General features: G+C 32.6%; 2 protein-coding genes across 2 annotated transcripts; both read right to left on the reverse strand.

Annotated features, from left to right (window-relative positions):
* Positions 1 to 428: 428 nt before the first annotated feature.
* On the reverse strand, positions 429 to 3,368 carry LOC110908160 (ER lumen protein-retaining receptor erd-2.2). The gene is made up of 6 exons (XM_022153061.2): positions 3,059 to 3,368; positions 2,140 to 2,339; positions 1,918 to 2,058; positions 1,350 to 1,430; positions 1,132 to 1,256; positions 429 to 692 (listed from the first exon to the last, which is right to left on the reverse strand). The coding sequence occupies exons 1-6, from the start codon at positions 3,282 to 3,284 to the stop codon at positions 644 to 646; spliced, it is 822 nt and encodes a 273-aa protein (XP_022008753.1). The 5' UTR covers positions 3,285 to 3,368; the 3' UTR covers positions 429 to 643.
* A 5,381-nt stretch (positions 3,369 to 8,749) lies between these two features.
* LOC110908158 (probable alkaline/neutral invertase D) lies at positions 8,750 to 15,283 on the reverse strand. The gene is made up of 5 exons (XM_022153060.2): positions 15,127 to 15,283; positions 12,191 to 12,645; positions 11,243 to 11,674; positions 10,116 to 10,674; positions 8,750 to 9,211 (listed from the first exon to the last, which is right to left on the reverse strand). Exons 2-5 carry the CDS (start codon positions 12,620 to 12,622, stop codon positions 8,922 to 8,924), a joined length of 1,713 nt encoding a protein of 570 aa, XP_022008752.1. The 5' UTR covers positions 12,623 to 12,645; positions 15,127 to 15,283; the 3' UTR covers positions 8,750 to 8,921.
* Positions 15,284 to 15,714: the final 431 nt, after the last annotated feature.

Genomic DNA, 15,714 nt, shown 5'->3' on the forward strand with positions numbered 1-15,714 from the left:
ATTGAATTTACAACATGTGGATTTGTGTTTGGAGAGGTAAATCCGCATATGTATATAAGAAAAAGAAAGTCCACATGTTAAAAACACAAAAAAAATCGCATGAGGAAAAGTATAAAGAATCGCATGTTAAGAGAAAAAAAGTTGCATGTTGATAAATAATAATTCCGCATGTTAAGGAAAAAAACCCACATGTTAAAACTCCTCAGCGTACGTACGCAGCGTACGTTAAGCAAAATTGTACGTTAACGAACCCCTAAAAATGTATGTGTTTAGCCCTTTAGCTTCTTACATACCCATATGATCACCAAAACTAAGATCATGGATAATTTCCCATTTTCCCCATACAATTCCTTCAAAATTAATTGATTTGTCAACCCTAAAAAACTAAAAATACTTTTTACCCTTTAGGTTCTTGCATACCCATAAGATAAGCAAAGCTAAGATAAGGGATACTTTCCCTTTTTTAAGATAGATTAAAAACTTTACATAAACTTAACAGGGTAACAATCTTGAAAGGAACCAAACCCCACCCCCTACACTCCCATATGTTAACATAAACAGGAACATGCTGCTTACTAACTCTACTACTATATTATCGGGGAGTTGTAACGTCCCTTTGAACCCTGCTCGCTTTTTACCCGACTCACACCACGCCTGATGGAAGGCGTAAAACGAGTTGCCCACCCATAACACTGCAACCACAAGAAATCAAATCATAACCGATACTACCATATAGGGGTGCTCACGGTTCGGTTTTGAAAAAAAAACGACAAAAAAAACAAACCGGCTATGTTGGGCCGGTTGGTTGGACTGATAGTTCGGTTCTTGGCGGTTCCCTGTTTTTTAACTTAATACATTTGAGATGATAAAGATTTTTCATGAATATAATACATATACATAAACTATGTATTACAAAAAAAAAAAAAAACAAAAAAAAAAAAAAACAAAAAAAAAAAAAACAAAAAACAAAAAATAAATAGACTAAAAAGGTTATGGCTGGTTGAAAATTCCAAACCAACGACCAACCGTTAAACCGCCAAAACCGAACCGTAATAAGTCTCAAACCCGCGAATATGTAAAAAAACTTAGAAAGAAATTCCAAGAAAATATATTTTTGAAACGAGAACGGACCTTTGAACATAGTAATAACAGAAGTCGGCGAGTATAAACGTTTGGACGATTTCAGAAAGGAGGACCATCGACGGCCATAACCCATAACCTAAAGCCGTCAATAAACCTCCCCGGGTATCCAGCACCTGTAAACATTTTATAAAAAATTAATCAGAAATAATCGAAGACTCGTTAAACGAACAAATAGGTCAAATAAAAAACTAGAAAATATTGTCTACCTGGAGAATCCAATGAGCACAACTTAGAAACCTTGCAACCCCTAAAGCAAAAACGTAATGTGCTGTGAACGGTTCAACAATCTTAAAAAAAAGATATAACTCAAGTTAGTAACCGAAACATACAAACCCATAGCATATTAGAACCACATTAATAAAAGAGTAAAGTACAAAAATCGTCCTTTATGTATGTCGCTTATTGCAAATTGTGTCCTTTGTCTTCAATAATTACAGAAAACGTACTCGATGTTTGCAAACCCTTGCAAGTGATGTCCTTTAGCCCTAACTCAGTTAATTTTTGTGGTTAAATCTGAACAAATGGACCCCACATGACGGTCTTTTTATGGTTAAATCTGACCAAATAGACCACGCATGAGAGTAAAATGACCAAAATACCCTCATGTGAGGTCCATTTGGTCAGATTTAACCACAAAAAATTAACTGAGTTAGTGCTAACGGACATAACTTGCAAGGGTTTGCAAACATCGAGTACGTTTACTGTAATTATTGAAGATAAAGGACACAATTTGCAATAACTGACATACATAAAGGACGATTTTTAGACAGTAACCTTGGTATTTTGCATGACACGAAGTTGTGGCAGCACCGAAACAGCTTCCAAATAAACACAAAAGGCCCATAGAATCCGGTTTATAATATGATGTTGTGTTGTCGGATGAATCACTAGAGACAGTACGGCACAAGGAATCACCTACATTAAGATGATTAGAGGCTGTGAAATATGATGAAGGGTATTATTATTATTATTATTATTTGATAATGAAGAAGTTACCACGTAATAATTGGTGACGTTATCTTTCTCGAGCATATAACTGGAGTTGAGGTTAAAACGCATCATATAGACAACCCATACGGTGGCAGCTAAGGTAGCCAAATCTAGTAAGGTGTGTACATCATATTCCATTACAAAACTGCAGTAGAGTCTAGAACCTAAGAAAATGGCTGTGAGTTCTTGCGATTTCAGTGAAAGACCTGCAATAAACATACACACAAAATATTAATATTAGAGCAGCATTTTTTTTATGTTTTTTTAACCGTGAGAATCCGTCAAGGAAAACTCATGGGACCCACCAATACCCTGCTAACCAGTGGGACCAGGTAAAACATAACTTAAGTTGTTTTTTGATAGTGAGAACCCGTTAGAGAAAACTCATGGGAAGTTGGATTCGAACATGCTATAAGGGAATCATGCGCGGCTTAACGCTGCGCCATCCCTGCAGGTTCATTTTTTATGTTGAATAAATGACAATTTCCACTTGGTAATAAATGTATATAAAATTAGCAAAAGTTACTAATTTCAAACCGAAAGAACTACCCTATCCTCATCAAATTCTTCTAAATAAGTCTAGCTTTTAATTCATCTTTCATTTCTTCCATAATTAAACAAGTTCCAACCTTCCACGAAATCATTTCCGGCCAATTTCAATACCACAATTATTGTAAATTCAAGTTTTTTTTTTTATAAAAAAAAATTAATAAATACATCAAAACCTTAAAACAAACCATAGAAATTTGACAAAATTTCAATCAATCATCTTTTCCAATTCAAAGCCCTAAATCCATACAATAAACCCAATTCAACATCACAAAATCAGCTTAAAAAACCACATCAACAAACAAAACATAAATAAATAAATAAAAATGAAATGAAATAAAAAAGAAACACGTAAAAGGACAAAAAGAATACCGACCGGCGCAAGTTTTCTCGGTGGCGAGCTTGTAAATAAGAACAGAGATTCCGAGAGCGTGAACGGCCTCAGCGGCAATGAAGAGGTTGTCGTGATCGTAAACGACCATGCGGATGAAGATGAGGGCGGCGATTGCGATGGCGAATGCAAGGAACACCTTCACCTTCGGTGGTTGCCTCCGTACCCATGTCCGCACCACCTGGATCGGCTTCTTCGTGTTCCCCTTCATCCTCTCTCTCTCTCTCTCTCTCTCTCAGGGGTTCCTTATTATTATGTTTCGAAAATAAAAGTTTGTTTTTTTTTAATTTAATTCAAATCAGGGTTGGAAACAAATTGAAATATATATTTATTTATTGAATATTAATAAAACTAACAAACATATATATTAGGTTGATAAATAATAAATTGAGTTAATTAATTGTGGATGAAAGTGAACTAATAGTTACAGCTAATAGACATATTTTTTAAAAAATATTAATTAAAAGAATAAATTGAATTCATTACAGGTTAAAGAGATGTAGCATTAACTATTTTATTTCTCATAAATAAATTAGGCAAAAATATTTTTCATGTGATGATGTGTATTTTGCCCTTCACCAACTTACACGGCAACTTAGACTTCTCAATACTTGGACATGTGTATCTTTGACGTGTAACAGAAAGGTTGAAAAAAGTTGTATTATTATATTAGATTGTAATCTCGTTAATTACACGGAATGATAAATATAATGTTATATAATTAGTAATAAAAAGTTATGTTTAAAAGAAATACACATTGCATGATTTAATAAACATGTGCATTATACTAAAGAATAAAACATAGTTTAATTTTTAACATATTTAGTCATCAACATATATATTTAAAACAATGAACATTGACGTGATAATTATAAAGTTTGTTAAGTTAATCTTTAAAACATTGTTTTTTAGCCGAGAATTAACTTTGATTTTTTAATACATTGTGTTTAGCATATTGTACTTTTACTATTCTTACCATTCAACCATATTAAATATTTGATTTTTTAGAAATCGCATAATTTTAAACTTGGTGAAGCTTTTATGTAAAAAAGATATAGGTTTATTTAAAAAATTAATAAGTACTTTCATATTAAATTCCTTTGGTTAATGATATAATAACTATCTTTAATTAAAAAATATTTATAATTAAATAGGAGAGAAATGCGGTAAAACCAAAAAGTATATAACTCTATCCTCATGATTTTTCTTTTATTATATAGAAGATATAGATAGATATAGATAAAGATATGAATACAGATAGATTATTTAGTTATTGAGAATTATACATATAGAGACGATACAACGAATTTATTTAATTAATTTGTAAATATTTTATGTGAAGTTAATAGCTTTTTTTAAATATATCTTTGAACACCTATAGAAAAAGTGATGAATCCCATATATCATTTGGGAATTATCTTCTAAATATGCTGTATATTCTATTTTTTATCGTTATTCGGGTATTTTCTTTATTATGAAGTTAGTTTTAGTTTTTTAAAATTTTAACTTCCCTATCCAAATTTCAGTTTACCTTAAAAAAATTGAGTTGCAAATTTTTTATTCTCTATCGTCTATGAGATTTGAACACAAGACTTCCCCCTCCCAAGCATGTGTTTTAAAAAGGTTTTGCCTTTAACAATAGACCAAAATCCCATTAATCAATTTACCATATAATATAGTGCCTTTTTTTTGAAAATATAGTGCCTAATGTAACAGTTTAGAACTAATATTGTATTAAATTTCTCAAATTGTTTTCTGTGTTATATTTTTGCTTCCATTCCATTTTGTGCCATAAACAACCATAAGTTTTTTGAAATACAAAACCACAAAATGTGAATCATTAAAATTATTAAGCCAAAATCGATCTATTAATTGCGACTATTAAAATCGATCTGTCTAGATCATCTTACAAAGTAAATAAAATTATTATTTAAGTAAACTATAATTTCCATCTAATTTATAAATACATTAAAACTTAATAACTTTTATAAGCATTAGTTTTCTTTTCTCCTGCAAGCTCGCAAACACAATCCAAAAAAACAGATCCCCAAATATAACAATTATCTTTAGTTAAAAAGATAATTATCTATAATCTACATAATAATTATCTTTAGTTAAAAAGATAGATATCTATAATTAAGTATGAGTGAGAGGCGGAAAAACTAAAAAATAAATGACTCCAATGAATGATTCGAGTCACCTTGCTTTAGTAAAAAAAATCTAATTATTTTTTTTTATTTTACGATAATATTTAACAAAATACATTGTATTTATCTACTAAACTAATTAAAAGTGCATCCTAATATGGCTATTAACATATTTAAATTAAATTTATTATATTAGTAAGATATGGATTAAAAAATATTTTTAAATAAATTGTAAAGTTGAAGGAGAGAGTGACCCGTGACAATATTTGGAATCTTATATTAAAATTTAAATTAGAGTGACATGTGGCATTAAGGGGATTTTTTATTAGTAAATTTGTTACTTTATCATCTTTATCAATAATTAATATTTTAAATCATTTGGTTTTAGAAATATATGTGGTTAATCTAAATATATGGTTAATCTTAATGAGGTGTTATATTATCAAATAAAGTAAATATAATAATGCATAAATAATTAAATCAGGGATATTAATAATAAAAAATAATAATAGTTTTATTATAGATAATAATAAACCTACGATTAAAAGACTTTTGATTTTAAAGAAGATTCGTATTAAATACAGACATATTAAAAAAATATATAATGACCCATTATCGTATGTTATAGATGTGAAGATAATCTTGATCTGTAATATGTAAAATCGGTATATATTCAAGAGATAAAGTAATTGTTATATTTTTATCTATACATCATATAGTATAATTTAGTAACTCAGGCATCATGGTATATCAATTTCTTTTGAGTCAGATGATGCATAAAAAATTATTTATTAAAGTGGAGAATGGTTTTTATGTAATTTAGTTATTATTATTATTATTATTATTATTATTATTATTATTATTATTATTATTATTATGGTTGATGTAGTATAATAAATTGCCACATGTCATTTTGATAAGATCGTTTATTACGAGAGAATGTCATGTGGCATTAAAGGGACTTTTTATTATTATATTATATTATATTATATTATATTATATTATATTATATTATATTATATTATATTATATTATATTATATTATATTATATTATATTATATTATATTATATTATATTATATTATATTATATTATATTATATTATATTATATTATATTATATTATATTATATTATATTATATTATATTATATTATATTATATTATATTATATTATATTATATTATATTATATTATATTATATTATATTATATTATATTATATAAAACAGACAATGGAAACGAATAGTGTTTTTGTTCATGGTTTGTTTCTATTCACCAAATTTAGGCGAGCATTCCTCCTTAGGACGCGTGTCCTCCAGATTACACCTTACTCCCCGTAACGGTTTCACTTCATATGAGAGAGAACTGGAAGAGGAAAAAGGAGAGAGAAGAGAGAGGTGCAGTGACCCCGTCGCACCATTACCACACTACCACAGTCACAAATCACACGTTGTGGTGTTTCTGTTTAGGGGGTTTTGCCTCAGAAGAGAGAAGGAAAAAAGGAGAGGAAAGAAGGAGGGGTTGACCGAAGGGTCATCACCGTCACATCACCACGGTCATCATTTGGTGTCTCTTTTATGGGGTGCTGTATTCTCTTGTTATAAGAAATACAATATAAAATAATAATTTTAATTGGATACAATAGATCTTATATAATATCATTTTTGATAAAACAAATTATCAAAAAAATGGTTCGCCATTGTTCACTCTTGACAACACGTTTGCGAGACTTTACTAAATTGTAGAATTCCTTCTTGGCTTTTTAATTACATGTGCATAATTCTATTCAAAGGTAGCAACAGAAATTTTGCACGAAATACTTAAACCATAACTCCATAAGTACCAATATCATTCAAGAATAAATATTGTTTATACAAAACAAAAGGAAATATTGAAAATACATTTTTTTTAAATCATCTATATGATCTATCGAAGAAACTTGAATCTTAAAATCTTCTTTGTGAGGTGATTTTCAAGTTTCTTGTCCCTCTTCCATCTCTAATCTACTCAACCCCTGAAACAATCTTGCACAAAAGGTTAATATCTTAAAGGATGACGTCATAGAGTTCTTTTGCAAGCATACCCTTAAAGCCATCTTTAGCTTCAGGTGTCCCGTAAATCTCTCAGGTCTAACGCCTCATCTTGCAAATTATGTCTTTTAGTTATCCGTAAAGTAGCTTTGCCTTTGTCCTTGCCTTTGAAAAGTTTGTCTTGTTCCTTTCCAGACAATCTAATCTTGGTCTTATTGTCCTTTTTCACACCAACATAATTTAAATGCAATTTATGCATAAAATATACTTTAAGAAAATAAAAATTCCAGGCCTCCCTGGAGTTCAGGCTTGGGTCGTCGCCCACGTTGCCCATGCCCAAATTCGGGCATGTTGGAAAAAAAAACACATATGCTAGTAGAAGATGGAAAATCATAGGAAGGCCTTAGACACATGCAATGGCAACAATATGGAACATACAAAGTTATGGTCAAAAGGTTGGGATACTAGAAACTTAGGTGCTACCAATTTACCATTTGGATACATGGAAACATGTCTACAGTTTGTAGATATTCTCAGTTAATGGTATCTTTATGGCCAAGGTCACGATTTACCATTTGAAGCTTCAAGTTCGTTCTTGAACTCAATAGACCAGGTATGACATCAGCTGATCTTTGACACATATTTGGGTCAACCCACCCAATGAACTCACACATTGTAACCCCTACATGATAGTTGAAACAAAAAATTAGGGCAAGAATAAAACCCTCAACGATTATCGCTGATTTTATAAAGTGAATTAAGAAAAATTAAACCGATGTAAAACCAACCCCTCATTGGACAATAATAAAACCGACGAGCTAGAATTTAGGTGTTCAAGAGGTCTTGATTGTTGCCTCTCTCCTACATTTGCAGTAGACTGTCGGCGATGGCATGATTGCGATGACTTGCCGTAGAAATATAAATAAGTGATCGGAGCTAAAGAGGGTTTTAACATAGAAGCTGATAAAGGAGGCGGATGGTAAAAAGACAAAAGATGTCCTCACATAACTTGCATGTGACTTAACAACACATATAAACAGAATTAGTGTTTAAGGATGTAAGATACAACAAAAAAATAAATATAAAGGATGCTCAACATGTTTTTTGAACTTAAAGGGTGAAACTTTTGAACGTTTGAGCTACGTAAATGATGTTTTTTATAACCCTGTATCAACGTAATTAGAGATTCATTTACTAGACTTCATATTTTGTTTATTTCAATCATCTGATTCTGTTAAAATTACAAATTCACATCAAAACATAAACTAGTCACACCTTATTTTGTTTTATACGACACCATTCCTTTTTAAATTTCTTTTATTCCCTGTTGTCTATAAGACTTAAACTCAAGACCTCCCCCTCCGAAGATGTTTAAAGGTTTTGTCTTTGGCAATGGACCACCACTCCATTGGTACCATTCCTTATTTAGGCCGGTTCACTAGTAAGACAGCCGCGGTTTGATTATGAAAACATTAAAAACAAGGCTTTCCAGATCAACATGTTTTTCCAAGTTCAAAACCATTATTCAAACCAAACAACACCAAATGGTTACAAAATTTCATCAATTTGCATTGTTCCCCATAATCATATGGGAATGGGTATAATACAGAAAGTATTGAAAATGAAAATCCAGGAAACAGAACAATGATATATATATATATATTATAATAATCAACATGAAGCAGATCTTTTCATCTGAGGCTTCATCTGTTTGTCTTCCTCAAGTGCTATCATTCCCAAATGAGATGGATCTTCAAGCATCATTTTAGCCACCAAGTAACCCGCTATGGACCATGTTTGGTTCTTGCGCGCTTGTTTTCCTATGTACCGCCCCATCTTTCCATCATAATATTCAGGCCACCCGTCCATCAATAATCGGCTTTCCGCTAACTCTGTCGCTCGTTTTGCGATCTGGGGTCTTCCGGCCTTGATGCAGGCGGCCGTCAGGAGCCATAAGAGAACTACAACAATCAATAAAGAGATGGATTTCATAAGCAAATGTTCACTTTTAAAACGTACACTCCAAAAAATCATAACGTATGAATTCTCGTAGAATGGTAATATGTTTAACCCCTGTAATAAAAAAAAAATGGGTTGGCTTGTTTAACTTGTTTAATATCATGTTGTCAGGCTTTAATCTATTTAATTAAACAAGTCGACCCGTCTTTTAAACTAAACTAAAAATACATATATTGTATGTGGTCAAATTGTAAGCCTGTTTAACCCATTTATCAAAACCTGTTTAATCTGCATACAGCTGTCAAACCGTTTACAACCCGTAAAACCATTTGACTTGTTTAGATAAATGCGTATTTAAAACTTCTTAAATCACGTATTCAAAATATTAGAGTACTACTAAGTTTTTAGTTTCTTTTAACCATATTCCGACCAACTTAATTATTTGTAATATAAAATAAATATTTTTGGACAAAAGTATTAGGTTCAACCCAACCCTTTGACTCGACACGTTTTGTAACAGCCCAAGTAAACCATGCCAAGATATTGTCCGCTTTGCCCCCGATGGGTTGCCCATCCAAGAACTCACGGTTTTGTTTTCACCCGACGAGTTGCTCGCCCAGGCAAAAACACCCGACGAGTTGCTCTCCCAGGCAAAACGCGTTTTTTCCTAGGCGAGCAACTCGTCGGGTGAAAACAAAACCATGAGTTCCTGGATGGGCAACACATCGGGGTGCAAAGCGGACAATATCTTGGCACGGTTTACTTGGGCTGTTACACGTTTTGACCTATAATAAATGCCCAACACCGACACGACCATTCAACACTCTCTACCTACAAGATTTTAACACGCTTACATGCATTATTAATAAAAGATTTTAAAAGGACAATATTTAAGAAAGTTTTCACCTGGCCAAGATCCACCATTATGATAACTCCAGCTCGTGTTTTTCGGGTCACAACCCGTCACAATTCTCCATTCATGACTTTCCATAGCCGGATAACATATCTTCAACGGCATTTCACCAACAAGTTCTTGCCAACGCGATTCAATAAGATCCATAATCGCAGAACTTTGTTCGGGTGTCGCTAAAGACGACAATATAGCGACACAATTCCCCAAACAAAACCACCTGAAATCCATTTTAGCAGGACTCACGTTCCCGATAAAGTACCCGCCACGTGTCGGCATGAAATCGAAAACCCAATCGGGAAGTGAATCGGGAATGACGTTGAACTTGTTGACGGCTGTATGCGAGTATTCTTCGGTTTTGTAACGGTATATGTCGTTTAGTTGTTTAATGTCGAGCCAAAAGTAACTTCTCATGTGAAAGCTTAGAGCGTGAAGACGCTTGACTATTCGGTCAATGCAATCGTTACCCTCGGAATCACGTTTTAGAAGAGACAATGCACATCTTAGAGCCATGAAAAATAATGCTTGTATCTCGATTGGGTACCCGTAAACGCCCTGCTCATTAAAAAAAGCGAAAATATTACCTCATAAATTTTTATTCTAAAATAATTATATTGTTATTGAATTAATATTATTTTATTGAATCTTATTCGACCGGTTTGGATTTCAAATCGACCAAACCGGCCGACTTGCTTTGTTTTAAGCAATTCAATCGTTTAAACAGTTTATAAACACCCCTATTACAAACATTTCAAAATGTTTCGACAAAAGGTGTTTTCGGTCAACCCAAACCGTTACGATCCATCTTAGGGTTGTAATCGAGTCGAGTCAAGGTGAGCCAGGTTGAGCTCGAGCTCGAACTTAAACGAGCCAGCTCAGCTCGTTTATTTTATCGAGCTCGAGCTCGGCTCACAAAATGTTCGAGAGCTAGCTCGTTAATTTTTTATTTATTTATTTATTTATTTATTTATTTTAATTTTTTCAAGTATTGAAAACAAAAAAAAATTACACATAAATCTATATGTATTATTACAAGTATTATATGTATAATTTTTGTTTATTTTCCCCATCAACAATCCCATAAAGCAAAATTGATAAAAGCCAATATATTAACGATACTAACCATTCTACGATCAATCATACAACACCCGTCAGCACAAAGCAACGTAGGAAACGTATCAAACCCTTCCGAAAGACAGAGAGTCATAATAAGACGAATACCGCGTTGCATTTCGGGCCGTTCAGCCAAAGAAGTGTCACCGGTCGACTTTGTATAGGCCCGAAGCAAAATAATCCACCAAAAGCCCGAATCAACAGGAGCCACTCGACCGATTGCACTTTCACCGTAATCGGCCAATATGGTCTCCGTGTTCCTAACCGGATTGTGAAGCACTTTAAAACTCGCAGGCATGACCCCTTCTCCTAATTTGAAATTGTCCACCTTTTTTTCGCGGGATTGAAGGAAAACGGTTTTCAAAAGAAAATTCTTTACGATTTCGGGCTCCCCGTTCATCAAAAAGGCCAGTGCACTAGGCACAAAGTCTCTTACGAATACCTGTACGAGAAGATAAAATCCTTCATGGTTTAGAGCTCGCAAAGAAGACGGGTCAACAATAATAAATTTAATGTGCGGGTCAACCCGTTTATGTAAACAGGTGACGGGTCAACCTCCAGCTTGGCCCATTTAGCTTAACAAAGCTCGAGCTAGTTTTATATTTATCAATTACTTAAATTATTTTATTTGAATACATATGCAATTCTTTTGATATATAACGCAATACATATTATTTAGTAATGTTTATGCCAACTGTTTTTACAATTATTTTTTCATGTAAATTACAAATTTGTATATATTATATAATCAGGCTCGTTTAGACTCGCAAGCCTAGCCAAGCTTGGTATGTGAAGCTTGGGCTAAGGCTCGTTTATTAAACAACCTTATTTTTAAACTCGGGCTTACTTAAGCCACATTTGATTCGAGCTTTTTTAGCCAACTGATCTCGTTTAAGCTCGACTCGTTTACACCACTACACCCATTTGACTTGTTTATTTTTATCCTAACTTTTTTTACCTGATCATAGTTAAGTTCCTCTGAAGAATTATCAAGTGCGGCAATAGTCCCAACGGGTTGCCCACGAAAGTTGACTATAGACCGTCTCAATGCCTCCCAAGCTTCTCCGACAATTGGATGAGGCTCAAAACAAGCGCTTCTCGGTGTTCCCGTCCATCTTCCCGGAGAATAAACACCATCAAGATTATCAAAAGCACGCGATGAATGTTCACTCGTTCTATAAAAGTTATTGCGTGGGGACATGGTGATCGACATTTCACTAAATGATCTTTCGTCAAATGACCTTTTTCGCTCTGTGTTAAGTGGCCTCGGCTTTTCTAGTAATCTTGTAAGATCCGAATCGTCAATCTCGAATATTGAAGGTGTGGTTCCTTCTTCGTCTTTTGACTTTACCGAACCGTTTGAAGTCCCGTCTACCTTTGATGTAGCCATCTTTTATAATTTTTTCAAAATATCTGCGGTTTTCACAAAATATATAAAAAAATCATGTAAAACAAATGAAGTCAAATGTTGTTATCTTCAATCTTTTAACATAAAAAAACTAATTAGATCCCCAAAAATTTTTTATAATCACTAAAATGAACAAGGTGGCAATATATAACAACCGTCAAGTAGTCAACCCTCATGCACTATAGAAACAGATCACAGAGATAGATGTGAAAAAACCATCGAACTTTCTTATAATCACTTACGTGAACATCGTTGCACTCTATAACAACTGTAAAGTAGTCAAACCAAAAGTCAACACTCGTGCGCCATAAGAAACGGATCACAGAAACAAATGTAAAAATACCAATAAATCCCTGGCTCTAAGAGAATGAAGCTCGACTTAATTCTTCATTTCATCATACTTCCTAAAGTCAACTCAAAATATCTTTGATTTAAGATTTAGTCAAACACTACAATTGAAGATAAAATGTGCAAATTAAGCAAAACTTTTAATAGATCATGAACACATCTTCACATTTTCATATCAAATCAAACAATAACAAGAAATACCCAGATCAAGAAATCAACCATTTTGAATAATATCGTAAATTAAAACCCAAAAAACCTAATCTTGAAAAGACATAAAACATAAATTTTACAAAACCCATATCCTAAATCAAGAAAGAAATCAACTACTCAAATCAAAATACATCTTATGTTTACAAACTTTTATAGGGACTAATAATCAAAACCCACAAATAATATCGTAAATCAATCAACATACTGAGTGCGAAAACCTTAAAAATTGAATCTTGAGCAGACAAAACGCACATCTTTCAAAACCCATATCCTAAAAATCGATGAAACATATGAAAAGGGCATTACTTATTCAAAAAGGAAGAATGTGACCCTCTACGACTTCGACCTTCAAATAAAAGATAGTAATCAATTCACCGATTAATCTCCATCTCATCAGAAGCAGACAAATAAACTATTTTTAAAAGTGTGAAGGATCATTCATCCAAAGTCAACCGAAAAAAAAATATCTTAAATTTCAGATCTGGTCAAACATCACAATCGAAAGGTAAAATGTGCAAATCAAGCAAAGAAATCAACCAAACAAATCTACTTTAATAGATCTTGAACATATCTTCACTGTGTTTTTCGATGTTGACTTTTCCAAACATTTAGGAGATAATAATCAAAACCCACAAGTTGAATCTTGAACAGACAAATAAAATGAATCTTACAAAACCCATATCCTAAATCAAGATTTTAACCATTCCAAGTTGTTCTATGTTGACTTGCAAGTCAGTTAATTGCCGAGTGTTATGTGCCTTATGTCCAAGGCGTGATGCAAAACTACCATCGAGCCGGGGGTCTCACTGGAAGCAGCCTCTCTATTCCTATGGGGTAGAGGTAAGGTTGTCTACATCTTACCCTCCTCAGACCCTACCTTAGCTTTGCTATTGGTGGGATTTACTGAGTATGATGATGATGATGAAGTTGTTCTATGTTGACTTGCTTCCAAACTTTTAGGGGTAGATTATCAATACCCACAAGTAATATAATAAATCAATCAGCATACATGGTCCCAAAGCCATAAAAATTGAACCTTGAACAGACAAAAAACACAAATCTTACAAAACCCATAGCCTAGATCATTGGATATCGGAAACGGGTGTTACCATCGAACTCGAGAAATATAGATCAAACGGGTATAACATATTCAAAATGAAAGAATGTGACCGTCTACAACCAAGTAGACGAAACTATAGGTTGTCGCTTGCTTCACCAAGATATAGCACTTCCGCCGATATATAAACATACTCGGTGGTAGATCTTAGACAATTCGGATAATCTTCAAATTAGAAATACTAATCAATTCACTTAAAAATCTCCATTTCATCAGATGCAGACAAAATTAACTACTTTTATAAGGGTGCAAGATCATTCATCCTAAAGTCAAAAAAAAAAAAAAAAAAAAAAAAAAAAACTTTGATTTCAGATCTGGTCAAACGTTACAGCTGAAGGTGAAATGTGCAAATGAAGCAAACAAATCAACCAAACAAAGCTACTTTTAACAGATCATGAACATATCTTTACTAAAACTTCACATTTTTCAAATTAAATCAAACAATAACTCAAAACATCCAAATCAACCATTCCAAATACATTTTATCTTGATGTTGACTTGTTTCCAAGCTTTTTATCAGATGTTGACTTATTTCCAGGCTTTTAGGAGATAATAATCCAAACCCACAAATAATATCATCAATCAAAACCCTAAAAATTGAATCTTGAACATACAAAAAACATATCCTTAATCATCAACTTGTGTTCTTACAAGTTTGACTTGTTAACAAACTTTTAGAGGCTAAAGATTGAATCTTGAACAATCAACACCCATAGTTCCAAAACCCTAAAGATTGAATCTTGAACAGAAAGAAACAAAAATCTTGCAAAACCCATATCTTAAATTACTATATTTAGAAGAAAAATCAAACCTTGGAAGCTTGGGAGATGAAGAAAGCGATGAAACCTATGAAACAGGCATTGAGGGGATCATCATCATGGAGCTCAAGAAATATGGATCAAGAGGGTATAATTTATTCAAGATTAAAGAATGTGACCCTCTACTGAACAGGCCTACATATATAGGTGAAGTAAAGAGATTAGGTGTTAAAACCCTAATCTTTTAGGGTTTTGTAGATTCAGTCCCTTGCAAGTTTTCTTCTTGTGTAGTTAGTTGTCTTGAAAGTTGGTTGATTGCAAATAATAGCAAGTATCATGTGGTTTTTAATTTACTCAAAGTCATCAAGAATAGACTTCAATCTTCAGAAAAGTTACATTTAAATAATATGATCGTTTTTTTTTTATAAAATATGACAATGAATTTGGTTGAAAGTCAATTAGTTGTGACTAAACTAGAGATTGAAACAACTGTTGTAATTTTTAACGTCTGCTTTTTTTTCTCATTCTGTAAGTGTTAATTTTAATCATGTTTTATATAAAATAAATTTTGTTAATGCAATTTCTTTTGCACCATCAATCCAAAAACAAAGTATCTTAAAAACCTTGGTTTTAAAAGGGAA

This window comes from Helianthus annuus, chromosome 14, assembly GCF_002127325.2.
Source record: "Helianthus annuus cultivar XRQ/B chromosome 14, HanXRQr2.0-SUNRISE, whole genome shotgun sequence".
Lineage (NCBI taxonomy): Eukaryota > Viridiplantae > Streptophyta > Magnoliopsida > Asterales > Asteraceae > Helianthus > Helianthus annuus.